This window comes from Pan troglodytes, chromosome 5 (genome assembly GCF_028858775.2).
Source record: "Pan troglodytes isolate AG18354 chromosome 5, NHGRI_mPanTro3-v2.0_pri, whole genome shotgun sequence".
Taxonomy (NCBI): Eukaryota; Metazoa; Chordata; class Mammalia; order Primates; family Hominidae; genus Pan; species Pan troglodytes.
Window position 1 is genome coordinate 110,848,416 of NC_072403.2, and position 27,312 is coordinate 110,875,727.

At 38.1% G+C, this 27,312-nt stretch overlaps 1 protein-coding gene across 8 annotated transcripts in view; it reads right to left on the minus strand.

The window, feature by feature from the left end:
• Positions 1–27,312, minus strand: part of FBXL4 (F-box and leucine rich repeat protein 4) — a 79,725-nt gene that overhangs the window by 33,668 nt on the left and 18,745 nt on the right. For all 8 annotated transcript variants that reach the window (XM_518648.6, XM_001136579.5, XM_009451692.4 and 5 more), the window contains 3 exons: positions 26,118–26,235; positions 24,890–25,473; positions 15,800–16,145 (listed from right to left, as the gene is read on the minus strand). In XM_518648.6, the coding sequence (XP_518648.2) occupies positions 15,800–16,145; positions 24,890–25,401 (858 nt within the window). In that variant the 5' untranslated portion in view covers positions 25,402–25,473; positions 26,118–26,235. The remainder of the gene's footprint in view (positions 1–15,799; positions 16,146–24,889; positions 25,474–26,117; positions 26,236–27,312) is intronic.

Below are 27,312 nucleotides of genomic sequence, written 5' to 3' on the forward strand. Positions count from 1 at the left end.
AATGCTGACCGATTTTGTCACCACCAGGCCTGCCCTAAAAGAGCTCCTGAAGGAAGCACTAAATATGGAAAGGAACAACCGGTACCAGCCGCTGCAAAATCATGCCAAAATGTAAAGACCATCAAGACTAGGAAGAAACTGCATCAACTAACGAGCAAAATCACCAGCTAACATCATAATGACAGGATCAAATTCACACATAACAATATTAACTTTAAATGTAAATGGACTAAATTCTCCAATTAAAAGACACAGACTGGCAAGTTGGATAAAGAGTCAAGACCCATCAGTGTGCTGTATTCAGGAAACCCATCTCACGTACAGAGACACACATAGGCTCAAAATAAAAGGATGGAGGAAGATCTACCAAGCCAATGGAAAACAAAAAAAGGCAGGGGTTGCAATCCTAGTCTCTGATAAAACAGACTTTAAACCAACAAAGATCAAAAGAGACAAAGAAGGCCATTACATAATGGTAAAGGGATCAATTCAACAAGAGGAGCTAACTATCCTAAATATTTATGCACCCAATACAGGAGCACCCAGATTCATAAAGCAAGTCCTGAGTGACCTACAAAGAGACTTAGACTCCGAAACATTAATAATGGGAGACTTTAACACCCCACTGTCAACATTAGACAGATCAACGAGACAGAAAGTCAACAAGGATACCCAGGAATTGAACTCAGCTCTGCACCAAGCGGACCTAATAGACATCTACAGAACTCTCCACCCCAAATCAACAGAATATACATTTTTTTCAGCACCACACCACACCTATTCCAAAATTGACCACATAGTTGGAAGTAAAGCTCTCCTCAGCAAATGTAAAAGAACAGAAATTATAACAAACTATCTCTCAGACCACAGTGCAATCAAACTAGAACTCAGGATTAAGAATCTCACTCAAAGCCGCTCAACTACATGGAAACTGAACAACCTGCTCCTGAATGACTGCTGGGTACATAACGAAATGAAGGCAGAAATAAAGATGTTCTTTGAAACCAACGAGAACAAAGACACAACATACCAGAATCTCTGGGACGCATTCAAAGCAGTGTGCAGAGGGAAATTTATAGCACTAAATGCCCACAAGAGAAAGCAGGAAAGATCCAAAATTGACACCCTAACATCACAATTAAAAGAACTAGAAAAGCAAGAGCAAACACATTCAAAAGCTAGCAGAAGGCAAGAAATAACTAAAATCAGAGCAGAACTGAAGGAAATAGAGACACAAAAAACCCTTCAAAAAATTAATGAATCCAGGAGCTGGTTTTTTGAAAGGATCAACAAAATTGATAGACCACTAGCAAGACTAATAAAGAAAAAAAGAGAGAAGAATCAAATAGACGCAATAAAAAATGATAAAGGGGATATCACCACCGATCCCACAGAAATACAAACTACCATCAGAGAATACTACAAACACCTCTACGCAAATAAACTAGAAAATCTAGAAGAAATGGATACATTCCTCGACACATACACTCTCCCAAGACTAAACCAGGAAGAAGTTGAATCTCTGAATAGACCAATAACAGGAGCTGAAATTGTGGCAATAATCAATAGTTTACCAACCAAAAAGAGTCCAGGACCAGATGGATTCACAGCCGAATTCTACCAGAGGTACAAGGAGGAACTGGTACCATTCCTTCTGAAACTATTCCAATCAATAGAAAAAGAGGGAATCCTCCCTAACTCATTTTATGAGGCCAGCATCATTCTCATACCAAAGCCTGGCAGAGACACAACCAAAAAAGAGAATTTTAGACCAATATCCTTGATGAACATTGATGCAAAAATCCTCAATAAAATACTGGCAAACCGAATCCAGCAGCACATCAAAAAGCTTATCCACCATGATCAAGTGGGCTTCATCCCTGGGATGCAAGGCTGGTTCAACATACGCAAATCAATAAATGTAATCCAGCATATAAACAGAGCCAAAGACAAAAACCACATGATTATCTCAATAGATGCAGAAAAAGCCTTTGACAAAATTCAACAACCCTTCATGCTAAAAACTCTCAATAAATTAGGTATTGATGGGACATATTTCAAAATAATAAGAGCTATCTATGACAAACCCACAGCCAATATCATACTAAATGGGCAAAAACTGGAAGCATTCCCTTTGAAAACTGGCACAAGACAGGGATGCCCTCTCTCACCGCTCCTATTCAACATAGTGTTGGAAGTTCTGGCCAGGGCAATCAGGCAGGAGAAGGAAATAAAGGGTATTCAATTAGGAAAAGAGGAAGTCAAATTGTCCCTGTTTGCAGACGACATGATTGTTTATCTAGAAAACCCCATCGTCTCAGCCCAAAATCTCCTTAAGCTGATAAGCAACTTCAGCAAAGTCTCAGGATACAAAATCAATGTACAAAAATCACAAGCATTCTTATACACCAACAACAGACAAACAGAGAGCCAAATCATGAGTGAACTCCCATTCACAATTGCTTCAAAGAGAATAAAATACCTAGGAATCCAACTTACAAGGGATGTGAAGCACCTCTTCAAGGAGAACTACAAACCACTGCTCAAGGAAATAAAAGAGGATACAAACAAATGGAAGAACATTCCTTGCTCATGGGTAGGAAGAATCAATATCGTGAAAATGGCCATACTGCCCAAGGTAATTTACAGATTCAATGCCATCCCCATCAAGCTACCAATGACTTTCTTCACAGAATTGGAAAAAACTACTTCAAAGTTCATATGGAACCAAAAGAGAGCCCGCATCGCCAAGTCAATCCTAAGCCAAAAGAACAAAGCTGGAGGCATCACACTACCTGACTTCAAACTATACTACAAGGCTACAGTAACCAAAACAGCATGGTACTGGTACCAAAACAGAAATATAGATCAATGGAACAGAACAGAGCCCTCAGAAATAACACCGCTTACCTACAACTATCTGATCTTTGACAAACCTGAGAAAAACAAGCAATGGGGAAAGGATTCCCTATTTAATAAATGGTGCTGGGAAAACTGGCTAGCCATATGTAGAAAGCTGAAACTGGATCCCTTCCTTACACCTTATACAAAAATCAATTCAAGATGGATTAAAGATTTAAACGTTAGACCTAAAACCATAAAAACCCTAGAAGAAAACCTAGGCATTACCATTCAGGACATAGGCGTGGGCAAGGACTTCATGTCCAAAACACCAAAAGCAATGGCAACAAAAGACAAAATTGACAAATGGGATCTAATTAAACTAAAGAGCTTCTGCACAGCAAAAGAAACTACCATCAGAGTGAATAGGCAACCTACAACATGGGAGAAAATTTTCGCAACCTACTCATCTGACAAAGGGCTAATATCCAGAATCTACAGTGAACTCAAACAAATTTACAAGAAAAAAGCAAACAACCCCATCAAAAAGTGGGCGAAGGACATGAACAGGCACTTCTCAAAAGAAGACATTTATGCAGCCAAAAAACACATGAAAAAATGCTCATCATCACTGGCCATCAGAGAAATGCAAATCAAAACCACTATGAGATATCATCTCACCCCAGTTAGAATGGCAATCATTAAAAAGTCAGGAAACAACAGGTGCTGGAGAGGATGTGGAGAAATAGGAACACTTTTACACTGTTGGTGGGACTGTAAACTAGTTCAACCATTGTGGAAGTCAGTGTGGCGATTCCTCAGGGATCTAGAACTAGAAATACCATTTGACCCAGCCATCCCATTACTGGGTATATACCCAAATGACTATAAATCATGCTGCTATAAAGACACATGCACACGTATGTTTATTGCGGCATTATTCACAATAGCAAAGACTTGGAACCAACCCAAATGTCCAACAACGATAGACTGGATTAAGAAAATGTGGCACATATACACCATGGAATACTATGCAGCCATAAAAAATGATGAGTTCATATCCTTTGTAGGGACATGGATGAAATTGGAAACCATCATTCTCAGTAAACTATCACAAGAACAAAAAACCAAACACCGCATATTCTCACTCATAGGTGGGAATTGAACAATGAGATCACATGGACACAGGAAGGGGAATATCATACTCTGGGGACTGTGGTGGGGAGGGGGGAGGGGGGAGGGATAGCATTGGGAGATATACCTAATGCTAGATGACGAGTTAGTGGGTGCAGCGCACCAGCATGGCACATGTATACATATGTAACTAACCTGCACAATGTGCACATGTACCCTAAAACTTAAAGTATAATAATAAAAAAAAAAAAAAAAAAAAAAAAAAAAAAGAAATCATACATGCATTTGACTGTAGTGCATCTCAAGATTGTTCAAAGTATACTCACCTCACATTGCCTACTCATTTTCTTAGGTGCAAAGATACACTTTGGTAATCTATTGACTAATACAATTTGTCATACTCAGCATTACTGAACAGCTACTACGTGCCAGACACTGGCGACAGAAAAGAAAGAGTGCCCATTCTCAGAGTGCTTACAGTCCAGTGGGGATTGGTAAGGACAATGATACATTTTAATAGCTTTGACAAAAAGATACACAGAATGCTACTAAAGCCTAGCAGACCTAGCTCCAAAGTGAAAGTGTACAGTGTACCTGTGCCAGGAACACTCAGCTTTAAAAAAAAAAAAAAAACTTTTAAGTTCTGGGGTACATGTGCAGAACATGCAGGTGTGTTACATAGGTATACAAGTGCCATGGTGTTTTGCTGCACCCATCAACCCGTCACCTACATTAGATATTTCTCCTAATGTTATCCCTCCCCTAGCCCCACCAACCCCCCACAGGCCCCAGTGTGTGATGTTCCCCTGCCTGTGTCCAGGTGTTCTCATTGTTCAGCTCCCACTTATGAGTGAGAACACGCGGTGCTTGGTTGTCTGTTCCTGTGTTAGTTTGCTGAGAATGATGGTTTCCAGCTTCATCCATGTCCCTGCAAAGGACATGAACTCATCCTTTTTTATGGCTGCATAGTATTCCATGGTACATATGTGCCACATTTTCTTTATCTAGTCTATCACTGATGGATATTTGGGTTGGTTCCAAGTCTTTGCTACTGTGAATAGTGCCACAATAAACATACATGTGCATATGTCCTTATTGTAGAATGATTTATAATCCTTGGGGTATATACCCAGTAATGGGATTGCTGGGTCAAATGGTATTTCTAGTTCTAGATCCTTGAGGAATCACCACACTGTCTTCCACAATGGTTGACTAATTTACACTCCCACCAACAGTGTAAAGACATTCCTATTTCTCCACATTCTCTCCAGCATCTGTTGTTTCCTGACTTTTTAATGATCACCATTCTAACTGGCATGAGATGGTATCTCATTGTGATTTTGATTTGCATTTCTCTAATGACCGGTGATGATGAACATTTTTTCTTATGTTTGTTGGCTGCATAAATGTCTTCTTTTGAGCAGTGTCTGTTCATATCCTTTGCCCACTTTTTGATGGAGTTGTTTCTTTCTTGTAAATTTGTTTAACTTCTTTGTAGATTCTGGATATTAGTCCTTTGTCAGATGGATAGATCGCAAAAATTTTCTCCCATTCTGTAGGTTGCCTGTTCACTCTGATGATAGGTTTTTGCTGGAACATTCAGCTTCAAAGAGTCAGGGGCAAACCAGGTGAAAAGAGAGTCTAGTGGTAAAGACTGTGTTATGAAAGCCTCACAGAGGAGCTTGGATTTATCCTGAAAGCAATGAGGAGTCCTGAAGGGTTTTAAACTAGGGGTTTTAAACTAGAGTGACATGTTCACATTTGTGTTTCAGAAAGATCATTGTGGGCGTGCTACTGGGAGCAAGGAGGCAGGAAGAGAAACCAGCCATGGGGCTAATACAGAATTCTAGGAAATAGGAAATAAGGGGTCTGCTTAAGGCAGCTGGCAGTGATGATGGAGTAGCAAACAGATACAAGAATTATTAAGAAGGCAGAATTCAAGAGATTGTTATCTCTAATTAAAATTATCTTCTTGAACTAGTCCAAGGTTTATTTTTTCTAAACAGTTGGGGGCTTCTAGTTTCAAAGAACTGCTTAAATAGCCTATTCTGAACTAACAATTATAAAGAAAAAGATATTAAATATTTGCTAAATGTTAAAAATCTTATTTAGATGAGAGAGGGTTTTTTTAAATTTAATGTATTTATCTAGCTAAACTTTTTGTTTTGCAATTAACCCAAATGCTCTTCTTCAATTTATTTTGTTATCTAGGCTCAGTATTAATTTCAGGTCAGAATTTCACTGTTTTAAGCCAAAATATCACAAAACGCAGAGTAACAACAACATGATCTTTAAAATAAGTTTAAAGAGGGTGTAGCCAGAATCTCCCTTACTCCTGATGTTTCTTAGTAATTTTCTTAGTAATTTACTGACTTTCTAATCTGCTCCTTGGCTATTAATTCCCACTTGCCCATGCTGTTGAACCCAATCTCTCTCAGACACTGCAAAATCCCATTGTAGTGGTCCCTATACCTAGAATGATTGAATAATTTTTCTTTAACAAATCTCATCATCCAGATACACCTGTTGATGTGTAAAATATTACACAAACAAAAATCAAAAATTTCAAGTAAAAAGTAAACCCAAACATTAAAGAAAGGTCTAAAATAAGAAGTTTCTTCCTCTCTACACTCAGTTCTAACCATCCCTCTCCCCAAAGATAATCATTGTTTTTCTGATCTCTTCCAAATAAATGTGTATGAAATTGTGTTCTTGAATTTGCACTAAAAGAATGATACTATATACACCATTCAGCAACTTGCTTTTCTCATTTAATGATATATCTTATAGATCTTTCTATATCTGCACATACAGACCCATCTCCTTCCGTTTCATAGAAGTGACATAATTCAACTAGTTCCTCATTGATGTATGTCCTGCTTTTTTTCCTATTGCAAATAATACTGCAATATCATTGTGTGTATGTATTATGCATGTATGTTCATCTTGGCAAACTCTGAAAATATATCCTTATAGTAAATTACATGCATTTAGAAGTTTTGATGCAAGTGGAGAATTGCCATTCACAATGTTCCCATCAATTTATATATCCATAAAAATTGTATGAAAGTACCCTTTTGCTTATATCCTAGACAACACTGGTATCAAAACGTTTTTATTCTGAAAGACAAAAAAGGAAGAAAAGATATAAAACTGTTTTTATTTGTGTTTCTTTTTTTTTTTTAATGACAGAAATATAACACTTTCCCAGGGGAGTTGTCAATACATTTCCCGCTATCCTCTTGACCTGTTCCTGGACTCTATTCTGTTTCATTTATCTATATGTTATTTCTCCCATATCAGTAGTCCTCCAAGTAAAATAACTAAGTTTTTTAAAGCATATGTGTTGGAATGTCATGGATTGTTTGACTGCAAATGAGAATCAGGACTAATACTCCTCTATCACACTTCTTTTCCAGAATGTTCCTGAGTATTTTCATATTTTTAGGCAAACTTTTCAATTTTAAAAAATTCTGTTTGCATTTTAATTGGGACTTCATTGAATACACTGATTAAGGAAAACCAATATTTTTACTTTATTGTATTTTCCTACTCTAGGGCATGTTCTAATTTTTTAGCAAAAGTAAATTATCTGCAAAGTCTAAAGTATCTGTGACTCCCCTTGACTAATTTGGCTGTATACTGGACCACCCTGAAGATCACTGGCTGAAGGGATAAAATGCAAATCCCTTGGTGAAACCCAAACAGACCTCTATGACGCAGCAGAATAGACTCCACACTGCCAAAGACAGGGAGTCCCAATCACTGTCATCTATGTGCATGGAGCTGTGCACTGAGGCAGCCCTGAGCCTCCATCCAATTCCATCTCCTGCAGCCTCCCCTATCAAATCCTATGCTTTGGTCACACTGAAATACTGGAGTTTCCAAACAAGTCACACAGTTTCACTTCTCATCTTTGTACCTTCCCTTCCCTTTGCCTCAAGTGTCTTCTGGCCTTCATTCAAATTCTATGGGTCAAGCATTTTATCAGGTCTGGATAAAATTCAAAAAACTGTTTAAAATGTATTTGCTGAAATTATATTTCTATTTTACAGTTTTTGCAAGTGGGTAAGAATCAAAGCAGCGATTCACTCTCCTCCAGATGAATTGCTCCCACTGCTGCAACAACAGACCCTCCGCAGAGCCCTGAGGAGCAACACTGTCAGTATCTCATGCTCCTCTCTCTCCCCAAACCCAGCTTTTCCTTCATCTTTCCTCCCTCCTCCCAGTAAAGGCCAGTTTTGTCCAATCTGTGAAGCTCCTTTTCCATCACATGAGGTCTGGGTGGGATCCTGGTCCCATGGCTTAAAGACCAAATTACCTTGGACACTTAAATTCACCTTTATGTGGCAACTTTAGCTACTTCACAGGATGTGCCATGGCATTTTAACTGTAATATGTTGGAGAGGCATTATAGTTACTATTACTCTAAGACATTCAAAAGGCTATCTTACTGTTTCATGAAAGGTAAGCTATTTGTGTTATTTCCATGAAACCTGAAATACACATCAATTTGGAAAAGGGATATCTAAGTTGGTTAAAATTTGAGTCTATAAAGTTTTCTTAAAAAGAAAACTGATATACATTTTTAACCACACAGTAGTTTTCAGTGGGAGACAGAAATGCTTGGCCCTACTCTCACCCCTAGGAATATTTCGAAACTGGTGGGGAGAGGTTTTCGTGTCACACGGCCCTAGAATGCTACTAGCATTTGACATCTGGGAGCCTGGGATGCTAAAATACCTCAGAAACACCCCAGTAGGGACACACCGAAAACAAGACTTCAGACTAGACAAACAAAAAAGTATTAATAATTCCAGGCCGGGCACAGTGGCTCATGCCCATAATCCCAGCACTCTGGGAGGCCAAGGTGAGCGGATCATGAGGTCAGGAGATCGAGACAATCCTGGCTAACACAGTGAAACCCTGTCTCTACTAAAAATACAAAAAAAAAAAATTAGCCAGGCATGGTGGCAGGCAGCTGTAGTCCCAGCTACTCGGGAGGCTGAGGCAGGAGAATGGCGTGAACCCAGGAGGCGGAGCTCTTGCAGTGGGCCAAGATGGCACCACTGCACTCCAGCCTGGGCAACAGAGCGAGACTCCATCTAGAAGGAAAAAAAAAGTATTGGGGGGGGAGGAGCCAAGATGGCCTAACAGGAACAGCTCAAGTCTATAGGTCCCAGCGTGAGCAACGCAGAAGACGGGTGATTTCTGCATTTCCATCTGAGGTACTGGGTTCATCTCACTAGGGAGTGCCAGACAGTGGGCGCAGGACACTGGGTGCAGCACACCGTGCGCCAGCCGAAGCAGGGCGAGGCATTGCCTCACTTGGGAAGCGCAAGAGATCAGGGAGTTCCCTTTCCTGGTCAAGGAAAGGGGTGACAGACGGCACCTAGAAAATCGGGCCACTCCCACCCGAATACTGCGCTTTTCCGAAGGCCTTAGGAAACGGCACACCAGGAGATTATATTCCGCACCTGGCTCGGAGGGTCCTACACCCAGGGAGTCTCGCTGATTGCTAGGACAGCAGTCTGAGATCAAACTGCAAGGCAGCAGCATGGATGGGGGAGGGGCGCCTGCCATTGCCCAGGCTCGCTTAGGTAAACAAAGCAGACTGGAAGCTCAAACTGGGTGGAGCCCACCACAACTCAAGGAGGCCTGCCTGCCTCTGTAGGCTCCACCTCTGGGGGCAGGGCACAGACAAACAAAAAGACAGCAGTAAACTCTGCAGACTTAAATGTCCCTGTCGGACAGCTTTGAGGAGAGCAGTGGTTCTCCCAGCACGCAGCTGGAGATCTGAGAACGGGCAGACTGCCTCCTCAAGTGGGTCCCTGACCCCTGACCCCCAAGCAGCCTAACTGGGAGGCACCCTCCAGTAGGGGCAGACTGACACCTCACACGGCCGGGTACTCCTCTGAGACAAAACTTCCAGAGAAACGATCAGACAGCAGCATTCGCGGATCACGAAAATCTGCGGTTCTGCAGACACTGCTGCTGACACCCAGGCAAACAGGGTCTGGAGTGGACCTCTAGCAAACTCCAACAGACCTGCAGCTGAGGGTCCTGTCTGTTAGAAGGAAAACTAACAAACAAAAAGGCCATCCACCAAAAACCCATCTGTACATCACCATCATCAAAGACCAAAAGTAGATAAAACCACAAAGATGGGGAAAAAACAGAGTAGAAAAACTGGAAACTCTAAAAAGCAGAGCGCCTCTCCTCCAAAGGAATGTAGTTCCTCACCGGCAATGGAACAAAGCTGGATGGAGAATGACTTTGACGAGTTGAGAGAAGAAGGTTTCAGACGATCAAACTACTCCGAGCTACAGGAGGAAATTCAAACCAAAGGCAAAGAAGTTAAAAACTTTGAAAAAAATTTAGACAAATGTATAACTAGAATAACCAATACAGAGAAGTGCTTAAAGGAGCTGATGGAGCTGAAAGCCAAGGCTCAAGAACTACGTGAAGAATGCAGAAGCCTCAGGAGCCCATGCAATCAACTGGAAGAAAGGTTATCAATGATGGAAGATGAAATGAATGAAATGAAGCGAGAAGGGAAGTTTAGAGAAAAAAGAATAAAAAGAAATGAACAAAGCCTCCAAGAAATATGAGACTATGTGAAAAGACCAAATCTATGTCTGATTGGTGTACCTGAAAGTGACGGGGAGAATGGAACCAAGTTGGAAAACACTCTGCAGGATATTATCCAGGAGAACTTCCCCAATCTAGCAAGGCAGGCCAACATTCAGATTCAGGAAATACAGAGAACGCCACAAATATATTCCTCAAGAAGAGCAACTCCAAGACACATAATTGTCAGATTCACCAAAGTTGAAATGAAGGAAAAAATGTTAAGGGCAGCCAGAGAGAAAGGTCGGGTTACCCACAAAGGGAAGCCCATCAGACTAACAGCTGACCTCTCGGCAGAAACTCTACAAGCCAGAAGAGAGTGGGGACCAATATTCAACATTCTTAAAGAAAATAATTTTCAACCCAAAATTTCATATCCAGCCAAACTAAGTTTCATAAGTGAAGGAGAAATAAAATACTTTACAGACAAGCAAATGCTGAGAGATTTTGTCACCACCAGGCCTGCCCTACAAGAGCTCCTGAAGGAAGCACTGAACATGGAAAGGCACAACCGGTACCAGCTGCTGCAAAATCATGCCAAAATGTAAAGACCATCAAGACTAGGAAGAAACTGCATCAACTAACGAGCAACATAACCAGCTAACATCATAATGACAGGATCAAATTCACACATAACAATATTAACTTTAAATGTAAATGGACTAAATGCTCCAATTAAAAGACACAGACTGGCAAATTGGATGAAGAGTCAAGACCCATCAGTGTGCTGTATTCAGGAAACCCATCTCACGTGCAGAGACACACATAGGCTCAAAATAAAAGGATGGAGGAAGATCTACCAAGCAAATGGAAAACAAAAAAAAGGCAGGGGTTGCAATCCTAGTCTCTGATAAAACAGACTTTAAACCAACAAAGATCAAAAGAGACAAAGAAGGCCATTACACAATGGTAAAGGGATCAATTCAACAAGAAGAGCTAACTATCCTAAATATATATGCACCCAATACAGGAGCACCCAGATTCATAAAGCAAGTCCTCAGTGACCTAAAAGAGACCTAGACTCCCACACAATAATAATGGGAGACTTTAACACCCCACTGTCAACATCAGACAGATCAACGAGACAGAAAGTTAACAAGGATACCCAGAAATTGAACTCAGCTCTGCACCAAGTGGACCTAATAGACATCTACAGAACTCTCCACCCCAAATCAACAGAATATACATTCTTTTCAGCACCACACGACACCTATTCCAAAATTGACCACATACTTGGAAGTAAAGCTCTCCTCAGCAAATGTAAAAGAACAGAAATTATAACAAACTGTCTCTCAGATCACAGTGCAATCAAACTAGAACTCAGGATTAAGAAACTCACTCAAAACCGCCCAACTACATGGAAACTGAACAACCTGCTCCTGAATGACTACTGGGGTACATAACGAAATGAAGGCAGAAATAAAGATGTTCTTTGAAACCAACGAGAACAAAGACACAACATACCAGAATCTCTGGGACGCATTCAAAGCAGTGTGTAGAGGGAAATTTATAGCACTAAATGCCCACAAGAGAAAGCAGGAAAGATCCAAAATTGACACCCTAACATCACAATTAAAAGAACTAGAAGAGCAAGAGCAAACACATTCAAAAGCTAGCAGAAGGCAAGAAATAACTAAAATCAGAGCAGAACTGAAGAAAATAGAGACATAAAAAACCCTTCAAAAAATTAATGAATCCAGGAGCTGGTTTTTTGAAAGGATCAACAAAATTGATAGACCACTAGCAAAACTAATAAAGAAGAAAAGAGAGAAGAATCAAATAGACGCAATAAAAAATGATAAAGGGCATATCACCACCGATCCCACAGAAATACAAACTATCATCAGAGAATACTACAAACACCTCTATGCAAATAAACTAGAAAATCTAGAAGAAATGGATAAATTCCTCCACACATACACTCTCCCAAGACTAAACCAGGAAGAAGTTGAATCTCTGAATAGACCAATAACAGGATCTGAAATTGTGGCAATAATCAAGAGCTTACCAGCCAAAAAGAGTCCATGACCAGATGGATTCACAGCCGAATTCTACCAGAGGTACAAGGAGGAACTGGTACCATTCCTTCTGAAACTATTCCAATCAACAGAAAAAGAGGGAATCCTCCCTAATTCATTTTATGAGGCCAGCATCATCCTGATACCAAAGCCGGGCAGAGACACAACCAAAAAAGAGAATTTTCGACCAATATCCTTGATGAACATTGATGCAAAAATCCTCAATAAAATACTGGCAAAACAAATCCAGCAGCACATCAAAAAGCTTATCCACCATGATCAAGTGGGCTTCATCCCTGGGATGCAAGGCTGGTTCAATAAACGCAAATCAATAAATGTAATCCAGCATATAAACATAACCAAAGACAAAAACCACATGATTATCTCAATAGATTCAGAAAAGGCCTTTGACAAAATTCAACAACGCTTCATGCTAAAAACTCTCAATAAATTAGGTATTGATGGGATGTATCTCAAAATAATAAGAGCTATCTATGACAAACCCACAGCCAATATCATACTGAATGGGCAAAAACTGGAAGCATTCCCTTTGAAAACTGGCACAAGACAGGGATGCCCTCTCTCACCACTCCTATTCAACAGAGTGTTGGAAGTTCTGGCCAGGGCAATTAGGCAGGAGAAGGAAATAAAGGGTATTCAATTAGGAAAAGAGGAAGTAAAATTGTCCCTGTTTGCACACGACATGACTGTATATCTAGAAAACCCCATTGTTTCAGCCCAAAATCTCCTTAAGCTGATAAGCAACTTCAGCAAAGTCTCAGGATACAAAACCAATGCAAAAAAATCATAAGCATTCTTATACACCAATAACAGACAAACAGAGAGCCAAATCATGAGTGAACTCCCATTCACAATTGCTTCAAAGAGAATAAAATACCTAGGAATCCAACTTACAAGGGACGTGAAAGACCTCTTCAAGGAGAACTACAAACCACTGCTCAATGAAATAAAAGAGGATACAAAGAAATGGAAGAACATTCCATGCTCATGTGTAGGAACAAGCAATATCGTGAAAATGGCCATACTGCCCAAGGTAATTTATAGATTCAATGCCATCCCAATAAAGCTACCAATGACTTTCTTCACAGAATTGGAAAAAACTACTTTAAAATTCATATGAAACCAAAAAAGATCCTGCATCGCCAAGTCAGTCCTAAGACAAAAGAACAAAGCTGGAGGCATCACGCTACCTGACTTCAAACTATACTACAAGGCTACAGTAACCAAAACAGCATGGTACTGGTACCAAAACAGAGATATAGATCAATGGAACAGAACAGAGCCCTCAGAAATAACGCCACATATCTACAACTATCTGATCTTTGACAAACCTGAGAAAAACAAGCAATGGGGAAAGGATTCCCTATTTAATAAATGGTGCTGGGAAAACTGGCTAGCCATATGTAGAAAGCTGAAACTGGATCCCTTCCTTACACCTTATACAAAAATTAATTCAAGATGGATTAAAGACTTAAATGTTAGACCTAAAACCATAAGAACTCTAGAAGAAAACCTAGCATTACCATTCAGGACATAGGCATGGGCAAGGACTTCATGTCTAAAACACCAAAAGCAATGGCAACAAAAGCCAAAATGGACAAATGGGATATAATTAAACTAAAGAGCTTCTGCACAGCAAAAGAAACTACCATCAGAGTGAACAGGCAACCTACAAAATGGGAGAAAATTTTCGCAACCTACTCATCTGACAAAGGGCTAATATCCAGAATCTACAACGAACTCAAACAAATTTAGAAGAAAAAAACAAACAACCCCATCAAAAAGTGGGCAAAGGATATGAACAGACACTTCTCAAAAGAAGACATTTATGCAGCCAAAAGACACATGAAAAAATGCTCATCATCACTGGCCATCAGAGAAATGCAAATCAAAACCACAGTGAGATACCATCTCACACCAGTTAAAATGGCAATCATTAAAAAGTCAGGAAACAACAAGTGCTGGAGAGGATGTGGAGAAATAGGAACACTTTTACACTGTTGGTGGGACTGTAAACTAGTTCAACCATTGTGGAAGTCAGTGTGGCGATTCCTCAGGGATCTAGAACTAGAAATACCATTTGACCCAGCCATCCCATTACTGGGTATACACCCAAAGGACTGTAAATCATGCTGCTATAAAGACACATGCACACGTATGTTTATTGTGGCACTATTCACAATAGCAAAGACTTGGAACCAACCCAAATGTCCAACAATGATAGACTGGATTAAGAAAATGTGGCACATATACACCATGGAATACTATGCAGCCATAAAAAATGATGAGTTCATGTCCTTTGTAGGGACATGGATGAAATTGGAAATCATCATTCTCAGTAAACTATCGCAAGGACCAAAAACCAAACACTGCATGTTCTCACTCATAGGTGGGAATTGAACAATGAGAACACATGGACACAGGAAGGGGAACATCACGCTCTGGGGACTGTTGTGGGGTGGGGGGAGTGGGGAGGGATAGCATTAGGAGATATACCTAATGCTAAATGACGAGTTGATGGGTGCAGCACACCAGCATGGCACATGTATACATATGTAACTAACCTGCACATTGTGCACATGTACCCTAAAACTTAAAGTATAATTTAAAAAAAACTAAAAAAAAAAATTAATAATTCCAAGGTAATAGCACTACCTGCCTAGACCAAAAATTACAGTTAGGAGAATATAGAATAGAGTTAGTATAGAAAAAAAAATGACACTTAGAGAAACTATGGATTAAACAGAATAAGCATTCATCTCACAATCTTATTAATATTCTTATTTTTAATAGCAAATCATCTTTAACATAACTAATAAAAAGTTAAGCATGTATTGCCCATAGTTAAACTGTAATATGAATTAAAGTGGATTGTTACTTATTACTGGTTTTTGTATTTGGTTATTATTAATTAGCAATATGAAAATACATACTTAATAGTTTATCCAGAAACACTAATGCCAAACCAAAACAAAAGCAGTGAAATTAGTTAAAACATGATTTTGTCTAGTTTTTCCAAAATCAAAATATACAACACATCAAATTATATATAACTTACCAATGCTCAATTACCGATGCTCAGTAAACATTAATATCTAAAGATTAAAAATCTATAGTGTTATATCCAATACTGCTGCTAAATATTTTTGGCTTACCTCATAAGGTAGTTTATCAAAATACCCATTATTTGGCCCTTCCCCGAGGACAGCACTGCTAAACTTTTTGTTAAGACTGTCCATTCCACAACCATCCTTTTCTGCATAGGCATCATCTTCTCTATCATTGATGTCAATAAGTGAAGTCTTGAGAGAAATCACTGGCTTGTCCTTCACACCATGTAGCACAACTGCATCTAATTCAGTGTAATAATCCAGAAGTGAACTATTTACTTCCAGTCGTATAAGATTTGTGGGGAAATTTATCTGCTTAATACAAGGTTTAAACTGGCGAGCTTGGGAAGCATTCACCTTCGTAGGTCTCTCTGACCAAAGAATCTCCCATCTGCCAAAAAAAGAAACTTCACTATAATACAGTTTAGAATGAGATCTACTGGTCCCTTAGGGTTATAGACCCATGCCCAATATGTCACAGTGTGAAACAAAGTCATCAAAATAAATAGAATCCAATATAAGTACTGTTACCAAGATATAAAAAACTTTAAAAAACCAAATGCCACAGACCTTATTAATTTATTTTTATAAGTCCCCAAACAGTCCTTTTTTACAGATTTCACATTGATCAGTTGAAAAACTGGAACATGTAGTTAGAGGTATCTGAACAACATTACATTTTACAAGATAAGTAAACCCAAAGAATAAAACACACAAAGATGAAGCTCCCTGTGTGCATGGCTTAAACCAACTGCGGAAACTAAACTGATCATTTTGCTTCACAAAGGTCTCCTGCTTCAGCTTTTCCATTTCTGTCACTAGCCTCATATAAATGCAAAACTTTCATATTATCTTTTTCTCTTTATTTTATCAAATCATTGTTTCATCAAATTTTTCAAGAAACTGTTTCTTGTATATGCCCTTCTCCTGAATTTCCATTTTTGCTATATTTAAGTTATCCTTATATCCTTAGTATCTAGCAAATATCTAAAGACATAAAAGGGGAATAACATTCTCCTATTCCTCCAAATGAACTCCTGCTTCCCAGCCAGATTAATCATTATTTTCCATGCAATAAACTTATTTCCACCTTTATGTCTTTGCTCGTGTTATCTTCCTCCCCATGAAATGCCCAACCCACTATTATCTGCATATCTATTCTTCAAGGCCTAACTTATATTCCATCACCAGATAAGTCTTCTTATAAAACTATTTTCCAAAATTATTTAAAGATTCTTCATAATAATAGTATCATCAGGTACTTAATATACTCATATGTCAGTTAACTATTTCTCTAATATTATTTCTAATAAAGAGAAAATTAGAAACATTTAAAAATACTTCAATTATCATCTTTCCTCTATTCCTAATTATTTACTTTTGCTAGTAAAATTTTTTAATAAAGATTTTACATCAAAGAATAAGAATATTTTTAAGTCTCTCAATACACACTACAAACTGCTTTCAAAAAAGCTTATGCCAATAGTACATAAGAATGATCACTGAAAGCATTAAAAATAATCTCTAGTTTCATAGTGAGCCATATCTCCTTATGATGTAATTTGTAATTCACTGATTACTAATGACACTTAATTTTTTTATATATTCATTAATCATATGGGATTTTTTTCCACCAATAAATTGTTCGTTTATTTCCCTGGCCCAATGACCTACTGAGATCTAAGTAAAAACTGATAATGGCAACGCATAGAAGAAACTGAAAGAAAAAAAAAATGTGAAACTCAAGGGAGAAATCAGAGCCAAAATTATAGAAGCCATCAACATATAGGTACTCCAACTGTTTTTAGGCTCAGAAGGGACCAAGAAAAGCATACAGCCACAATCTTGGAAGAATGGAGAGGGAAGTATGGCAATTTCTACCTTCAGGAATAAAAGCAAACTCCAAAGGAATTCTAATAAACATATCACGAAGGGAATCAGGAACCACAGAATAGGGAACTTTAGCAGTAGGGACTTTTATTACAGTTTCTAGAACCTTTAAAATCCCATACTTGTTATTTTTGCTGATTCTCTCCTGAAATGTAGGAATAAAATCCATCAAACATAAACAGCCTGTGAGTATTTGTATTCAGAGGCAACATTAAAGTAGCAATGGATAAATTAGTTACACCCTATAACCAATCTTGCAAGGCAGGGAAAGAGTTCCAAAGAATAGAGCAGGCTGTGGCAGGTTTAATGAGGAAAGAGAAGCAGGCTGGGTATCTTCTTCTGGTGACAAGGCAGAAAAGCAAACCTGGAATGCCATCCTGAACCTAAGAATGTCCCTAGAGATTAACTGCTAAAATCAAGGGTTCCTAACGAAGGAATTGATTTGAATACTCTAATGTAAATACATGCAGCAAAACAGAGCTAGCCATATAGGTGCCAGGGAACAGAAGCATGAAACATCTAAAACAATGCTGGTGAGAAAATGTATGCCTAATTTTGGATACCTTATTTCCAAGAATCACAGAGTAAATTATAGAATACATGAAGAAATTCAAATTTTAGTCTTACTTTTTTGTCGCCACTGCAAATTGACACCAGACGATGCTGGAGGAACATCTCCAAGAAACAAGGACCCCTCAAGACCCTGTGAAATAACCACCTATACTGGTTTACAGCACATGTGAACTAAACCAGCCTACTTTGTTGGTTAGTTTCAATGGGGAGTTTTGGGAGGCTTAAGAAGAACACTGAAAATATAATAAAGAAATAACCTCTGCCAAGTTCTTAGCAATAAATAAATATGCACACAATAGAGGTCTTCATGTATAATTTGAAATGCATTATAATGTAAATCAAATTAAAAATTATAAATATAAACATAAAGACATTGATTAGAACATAAATATTCAATTTTAATAATGCATTAATCTACAAAAAGTCCTCTCTAGCTACCTTGCAGAACATGCAAAACAGACAGGGTTAAGACGATGCTTTACACTGACTTCCTTAACATTTCTAGCATGTTTAAACATATTAGGATTAATGTTATTTTAGCATCATTCTTGCTTCTGACTTCTATATCGCATAAAGATTACTTAGTTACACATATATCAGAATCTGCAAAAATTATGCTTAAAGTAGAATATCAGGATTGTATCTGTTTTTAGAAAGATTTAAAAATATGTCTAAATATTAAAAATTTCCAAGTAAATCATTAGTTTTTATATTTTACTTTTATTTTTCTTGATAACCTAAAAAGTAACAAGAAAAAAAAAGACAGAAAAATTATTTGAATTAACTATGAGACCAATACAAATAGATTTTCTGCTACCTGCATTAAGGTTTTTGTTTAAAATTCCCCAATAGAGCTAAAATGTATCATTTCTAAGTTAAAATGAGAAAGGTATCTATCTTACTCAACAAGAGAATATGAGAATTTCTTTTTATTCTGGAAAACTAAAGCCAGAATAATAAAAACTAGTCAGCGAAAACAAGAAAACAAACATAAACATACGCACATGTACATATGGGTACACACACATATACACACACACACACACACATATTCTGGAGAAAGCTCAACTCTTTTAATTCTCTAGCCCCAGGGCAGTGTTGATATGATTAATCTCCTTTAAGTCATGGCTTTTGTAATAGTACATTTACATGTTTAATATTATTCTCATACACTGTATTTATTTACTGGACAAATCTGACAAACTCTAATGTACTCTTTAAGTATTTTAAATCTCAAGTATCACATGTGCAAAATTCAGCCTGGAATGTCTTTGAGACTGGGCTTACAGTCTGCATCTGGAGCATTCAATTCTGGGATAGTAACCAACACAGCCCATTTAATGTTCTTTCTGTTGATTGTACTGGATGACTACTATGTGTCCAGTGCTCAGAAACAAACCACTCTATGACTGCTGACCTGTTATACCACTAAGAAACTTTCTCCAGGGCAACCAGGAAGCAGTGGGTAGATGAGAGGAAGAGAGATGTTTCATTAATGGAAACCAAAGAAAGCAAGTTTTCTAACCTGTATTCAGGCTTGAAGCCAGGCAGATGAGTACAAAAAGCTTCCTTGCAACCAAAATTTATCCTAGCCAGTAAGTATATCTAGTAGCCAGCAAAGAAAGTTATCTTGCCAACCCTGTTCCATTTCACTAGCTGAAAGTGAAGGAATAATAGGAAAACAGAAATAAAAGTAACAAGTATTCTGACAGGTCTATCTATTCACTCCCTGCCTCCCAGCCCATCTCTAATTGGAAACTAATAAACTAGCATGTGCTTAAAAAAAGAATTAACCAGTGAAGAGCTTGGTCAATTCTGAGTTAAATGACAAACTCATGTTTCTTGGCCCACATGACCAAGGTCCAGGTCATGACAAATTTGTGAAATCGTTACTTAAGCAACTGGATTTGGTAGCAAATTCTATGAAAGCCTCTTTTTTTCTCCCTGCTTTCTTAATTTCAATATTATATAGTTGGAGTGCTTTGAACACTGAAAAAAAATTCCACATCATTAAATTTCATTCCCAAATAACTTTATTCCAATTGGTTTCTTTAATCTGACCTCTATTTGTCATCTTCTTCTTCCCCGTTTCCTTGTCTCTCTCTTCCAAATGGTAACCCTGAGCTAGCCTATTTTCTGAGTCTTACATAAGCATCCATTAAGATATTATTCACAGGACTAGGGCACTCTATAAAACCTGCAACCTCCGCCTTCTGGTTTCAAGTGATTCTCCCGCCTCAGCCTCCCGAATAGCTGGAATTACAGGTGCCCGCCACCACGCCTGGCTAATTTTTGTATTTTTAGTAGAGACGGGGTTTCACCATGTTGGCCAGGCTGGTCTCAAACGCTTGACCTTGTTATCCGCCCCCCTCAGCCTCCCAAAGTGCTGGGATTACAGGCGTGAGCCACCATGCCAGGCCTTTTTCTTTTGCTCTTAATAAGGTACTAGGCAAGAAATGAAGAGACTTTAAGATCTGGTAGAACTACCTGTAACTTCTCCACTTCATTTACTGAACAAAGAAATGCAATCACATGAAATAGGAAAAGACTGGTTTTAAATTTTAAATGTTCTGGGACTAAAAGAAGTCAATTTCCTGCAAATTCCTGAGCTACTCCAACACATCCTTGTTTGTTAACTCCTAAGGGAGGGATATAAAATTAAAATAATAGGCACTGTAGCCCACTGGGTTCCCAAACAGTAGTACATGATGGAGTTTTCCATCACTAAATGTGAGAATGCACATTTAGTATGCACCTATCACACATATATGTTCTTATAACATTGAAAGAAATCTTTATTCAAGATTCTGATCATGCTGATTTCTTGGTATAAACTGAGTTGCTTGAGTAATCATTTCACAAATTTGTCATGATCTTGTCCTTTCAACTTTGTGGGCCAAAAAACATGATTTTGTCATTTAACTCAGAATTGACCAAGCTCTTCACTGGTTAATTTTTTTTGAACAGATGCATAAACTTTTATGAAATAATGGTGATGACAGATAACCTTGGCATTTTGTTTGTCTTTTTACTGTATGTTAATTTAGCAAAGTAAATAATCTGACAAGTCTATGAGTTCCCGAATTTTTATGATGATTATTATGTTACTAGTTTATTGTGACTGACTCCTCCCACCTGAACTCCATTCACATGCACATCCCCCATCTCATCAGTTCTATGTGCCACCCTGCAGATGGGCTTGCTTTGCTCCTAAGGGTTTACACTTACAACCTTCTTCACAGAACTACCTTGGGCTTCATCTAGGGAGTGACATGTGCCTAGAAGATTGACAGTCCCCCTTTCCCACCCTTCCAGCCCATGGTAAAAGTCTGGCTGGTGCAGGAGTATAAGGGCCCAGCTCTCTAGCAACTTTGCCTCCCAGCAGACTGGGACTTCACATGATATTGCATCCTTGCTTGATTTTTCCCATCATGCTTTCCCTACTCCTTTACTAGCTTCTCCTAGAGTATCTCCATAAAAAAATTTCCACAAAAATTTCCATAAAAATTGCACAGGAATAGTCACCTCAAGATATTCTTCTGGGAAGCTGGATCCAAAAAAATCTATAAAATCCCAAAGTCTAGAAACCCCTAGTTTAGATCTTAAGAATGTTACTCCCATGTCTCCAGTTGCCAACAGCTTATTCTCTGCATTCTTGGACTTTTCTCACTTCTTCAAACACCATGATCTTAGCTCATGATCTCACCTTCAAATGTGCTGTTGTCTCTCCTCCTTTCCTATCCACACTGGAGCCTCACTCAACCCTCAGGTCCCAGGTAAGTCACTTCCCCAGGGAAGCCTTCTCTGAGCCCATAGATTAGGTTCTCCCCTCTGCCAATACATGTTCCTCATGGTCCTCTTCTAGGCTGGCCTGTAAGCTCAAAAAAGAGCCATCTCTGTCTGACTCTCTACTTGGTTCCTAGCAGTGAACTGGCAGAGAGGGTGTTCAATAAATGTTTCTGATTGTATAAAAAATTCACCCAAATGTTAACAGTTACTGAATCTGGGCAGAAGAATTGCAGATTTTTTTCATATATATTTTCCTTTTTTTTTTTGGTATTTTCTAGATTATTTTTAAACAATGAAACATCTATTGATTTCATAATCAGTAAAATTTAAAAAGGCTTTTTCTTATATCTTAATAATATATTGGTCACCTTTTTTTCTCTTAAAATGTAATGGTATTTTCAGTAGACTAAAGCTGAAAATCAGTAAAGAAAATTAGAGATACAGGTATAAATAAAGTTTTAACTTTAATCACAACCATATACCAATAACTCTCAGTAACCCAAGAGCATGATTTGTACTTAAAATTAGTTATGCAGCTGTTAAGTTTTAGACTGGAGAAAACACATTACATGTTCCATTGATCTCCTCTCTAAATCTTTTCAGATTTTTGGAAAAAAGTAGGTAACTTTGTAAGAAGAATGTCAGAGTCCTAATAAAACAATTCTCATATAAGAAAAGATCCTGCCATGCACGGTGGCTCCCATCTGTAATCCCAGCACTTTGGGAGGCCGAGGCAGGCGGATCACCTGAGGTCAAGAGTTCGAGACCAGCCTGCCCAACCTGGTGAAACCCCATCTCTACTAAAAATACAAAAATTAGCCAGGCATGGTGGCACGCACCTGTAATCCCAGCCGCTCAGGTGGCTGAGGCAGGAGAATCTCATTAACCCGAGAGGCAGAGGTTGCAGTGAGCCAAGATCGTGCCACTACACTCCAGCCTGGGCGACAGAGTGAGACCCTGTCTCAAAACAAAACAAAAGATCCTACTCCATTTTTTCCTCTTAGGGAGAAAACAAAAATCTGATTTTAATTAAGGTATGCTGGCTTTCTGAGTTTAAAAAATGACTAATAACATTATTTGCAATGAATTATTAGGTAGTTCTGGAAAAAAAAGTAAAGATTATACCAGCAATCTCCAAGTTGAGCTGTACTCTGTATGTTTTCTGGCAGGCCCTGGAAGTATTCCCTTAGAGATGAGGGGACAGAGATATCAGAGGAGCTGCATGTTACGGAGGTAGCAGCTGACCTCTGCCCGCCTCCTCCTGCACTGGAAGCTGGCCATCCCTACAGTTGAACAGGTGCCCTGATCTGCTCTCAGGCTAGAATGAGAGCGGGGATTTTTATTTATTTTGTTCACTGCTCGCTGACACATCTCTAATACCTAGAACAACACCTAGCACATTAGGTAGGCACTAAAATATTTAATGAACGAGTGATTTAATAAAGTGATATGAAGTCCTAGAAACTGCTAAGATCCATGAGTAATAGAAAAAATGAGCAAATAATATGATCAGATAGTTAAAGGAAAAAGAAATATAAATGGCTTTTAAACATATGAAAAGATTTCAACCTCAGAGATAATAAAAGAATTTTAACAGTTAACATGAGATAACATTTTTCACCTATTAAATTGCAAAAATATTGAAATTTATTAACATACTCTGTAGGTGAGGCTTTGGCAAAACACCCATGTACATGCCCTGCTAGTGGGAATATAAATAGTACAGACTCTTTGGAGAGAAATTTGGCATTACATATGAAAATTACAACTGTTAAAAATTAAAATTAAATGTAATTAAGAATAAATTGTTAAAATGCAAAAAAAAATGTTAAACATTACAAAATTATCAAATTATCCTTGGTTGAGTAGCCTTCTTCTAGGAAATTTATCCCACAGATATACTTGCACACATGCAAAGTGACTTATGATAAGGTCATTCCCTGCATTAATGTTTATAAGAGCAAAAGACTAGAAACAACTAAGTGCCCATCAATGGGGGACTAGTTAATAAGTTGGGGTTCATACACACTATGCATTACTTGCAAATGCAGGAAAGAATGAGGAAGCTCTCTTTGTACTTACAAGAAAAGATCCAATATATACTACTGTGTGAAACAAGGTACAGAACAATGTGATAAATATGCTTACTTTTGTGTATAAAAATATAAAATTATATTTGTATTTGCTTGTGTCTGCACAAAGAAATTCTGGAAAGATACAAAATGAGCTGATAAAAGTGGTTTCTTCGAGGGAGGAATGGGTCCTAGGCACATGGAGAACAGGGTACATGTGAGACTGCATTATATTAATATTTTTTAAAATTAGGAGGTTGAATGACAAAAACGAGAGCCAAGGAGCTGTTATGCAAAACAGGCTTGTAGGGAGAATGCATGAATTACTTAAAGCAACATTGATTTTTAAATGAATATGGGTGTTGCAAAAACATTCAACTAACGTTAAACCAAATCCCCTAAGGACCTCCTCTGAAGTGTCACTCATAGGCCTATTGTGAGTTGTTGAAAAGATTTAAAAGTAGTAACGTGATGCCTGTTTGAAAATATTTTCAAAGTCATATTTCATACTAACGTCTCAGAATGGCCCATGTCCCTGTGAGTTCAAATTGTGCTTTTTGGTTTTGGTAAATTTTATGAGATGCAAATATCATAAGCCATGAATATTACAGTATGAGGTATTACAGGTATAAAGCCTGCATTAAATCTTTATATGAGTGATCTCTCTTCCCCATCAGAAAACTAAGGAAAATTTTCAAAATCAAATTCAATTAAGTTACTTAAAAGAATGCTTGCAATAAAAAAGATCTCCAATATTAACAACCAAAACCTTTCTACCATATAACTTAGGTCATTAAAAAATTAGTCTTACCTTACTTCAGCTGGTGGATTTGGGGAATAGGGATTTGCAGAACAAGCGAGAATTCTAATGACTGCTCCGGGATGATAGGTTTCTAGAACATGAAGAGCTGTAGGATACACCTGTTGTTCAAAAGTAAGTTCCACATAGTCCTGGCTCTGAAAATTAGGTGGCGTCCTCTTGAATGGCAAGGAAGCACTAGGACACTGATCCCACCATGTCCCATAAGTTCGAAACACAGCTGTCTGAGTAAAGTCACCAGAACTTGGGAATACATTTGGTACACCAGCCAAATTCCACATAGTATAGGACATACTATTCTCACTTCCATAATGGGAACTGAAATCCACTACTTCTTTGGCATACTGGACTACCTCTGCATTGAGAGGGGAAGTCCGGCTGTTTGATTCTATAGTTCTATGGGTGTTCATCATTTCTCCTCTTGTAGCTGTCCTGGCTCGGCGCCGAAGGCATATATAATAAAACATGGTCAGAACTGTTAACATGGGAAAGACCGGTGACATCTAGATGTGAATTATGAAGCTTCAAAAGGTCAGGTGTCCTCAGTAAGATGCATGAACTCTTTGAAGGATGTTCTAAAAAAATGAATGGCTTGGTGAAATAAAATAATTTAAATAAGCAGAAAAATGCATGGATAAGGTAATGAACAGGCTCTACCCTCAATGTAATTTCTCAGAATGAAACTAAAAAAACAAGTTTTAAAATACAAATGTGAAGTCTGGTATAAATAAATGTTCTAATGTATTTTTAAGAAACCTAAATATTGTTATGCATACAATATGGGAAGCAAAACTATATTATAAGGCAATTGGAAGATATACAATCCAAAAAGCCGTATTTTATACAAAATTATAACCATCACTCAAGAAATACTAAGTCTTTGAATCTGAAAATTAAAATTATTTAAATTATATGGTGAACCACTAAAATACTGCTGTAAATTCAAAATAATCTTAGACATTGCTGTAATTTTACATGTTAACAAAAATTCCCTACTGTTAATTATTACTCTCTTTCAAACATACAGAATTCAGATTTCACATTATGGGAATATAGTTCTTTGGTGCTGACAGTTAATCCAGATGAACTACATTAATTGCCTTACACATCACAGATAACAGATCAGTGTTTAATTTATAACTCCTAGCATTATTTGTTAGGGCAGTCCATGGCTGGCTGGCATCTGGTTTGTTGCCAGCTACTCTTAGAAATCACTCACCCCAGATAGAATGGTCACAGGATACACATGGGAAATGCAAAAGTTGGCATTCATCCATGTACCCTGAACTTTGCATGCTGACTTCAGGTACAAATGCTGACATGTGACATTCTTTTACCTGTAAGAAAAGAGTTTTGGAAAATATTTTTATGTCCAAGTCACAAAGTCAAAATATCCAAAATTATAAATAGCCCCTTATTCAACCCTTCAAATCAAACAGGCCACATTTTTCTATTTTGTACAGAATTTTAAATAATGTATTTTTTAAATGTTATGATAGAATATAATAAAGATTTAATAATGAACGCTATCTATAAAGAGGTTGCAAACTCACAGCTTTTGTTTCAAACTATGTTTGTATACATATTTCACTGAGGCCAAACAGTGTTTTTTAAAAATTTGATCTAGTTTGTAACCTTTAACAATCAACAAGATCCCAAGAGGCATGAGCTCTCTCAGTGGCCACTCTCGTTCCCAGCCAGCTCCACTCATTTACAACATAGGCTGGGGCCCATCCTCATTGAGTAGGTAAACTTTTGTTGACAACAAGGAACTATAAAACAAACTTATTTTTGTATCTGTAAAGTCTTGAGTTTAACTTCTAAGAAGGGAGATGTACCAACTTTTTTTTTTTCGAGATAGGGTGTCTCTCTTGCCGCCCAGGCTGGAGTGCCCTGGGGCAATCTCGGCTCACCGTAACCTCTGCCTCCTGGTTTCAAGCGATTCTCATGCCTCATCCTCCTGAGTAGCTGGGACTACAGGCATACACCATCATGCCCAGCTAATTTTTTGTAGTTTTAGTAAAAACGGGGTTTCACCATGTTGGCAAGGCTGATCTCGAACTCCTGACCTCAGGTGATCTGCCTGCCTCGGCCTCCCAAAGTGCTGAGATTACAGGTGTAAGCCACCACGCCCTGCCCCAACTTTTCTTTAATAGAGCAATGCACTAGTCTTCCAAAACTTCAGCACTAAGATTATAAAACATTATTTGCACTAAATGTCCCTTCCACTCAAAAACCTCCAATGCCTTTTTCTTATCTGCAAGATATAATCTAAATTATTTGGTTTGGTATTTTAAGGCTCTCTTCAAGCTGGACCAATCTCTTCTTGTCTAACCCAGCAAACCCAATCAAGTTCTAACCACTCTTCGTATTTTACGTTAAGTCTCGCTTCCTCTATCATTTCTTTTCCAACC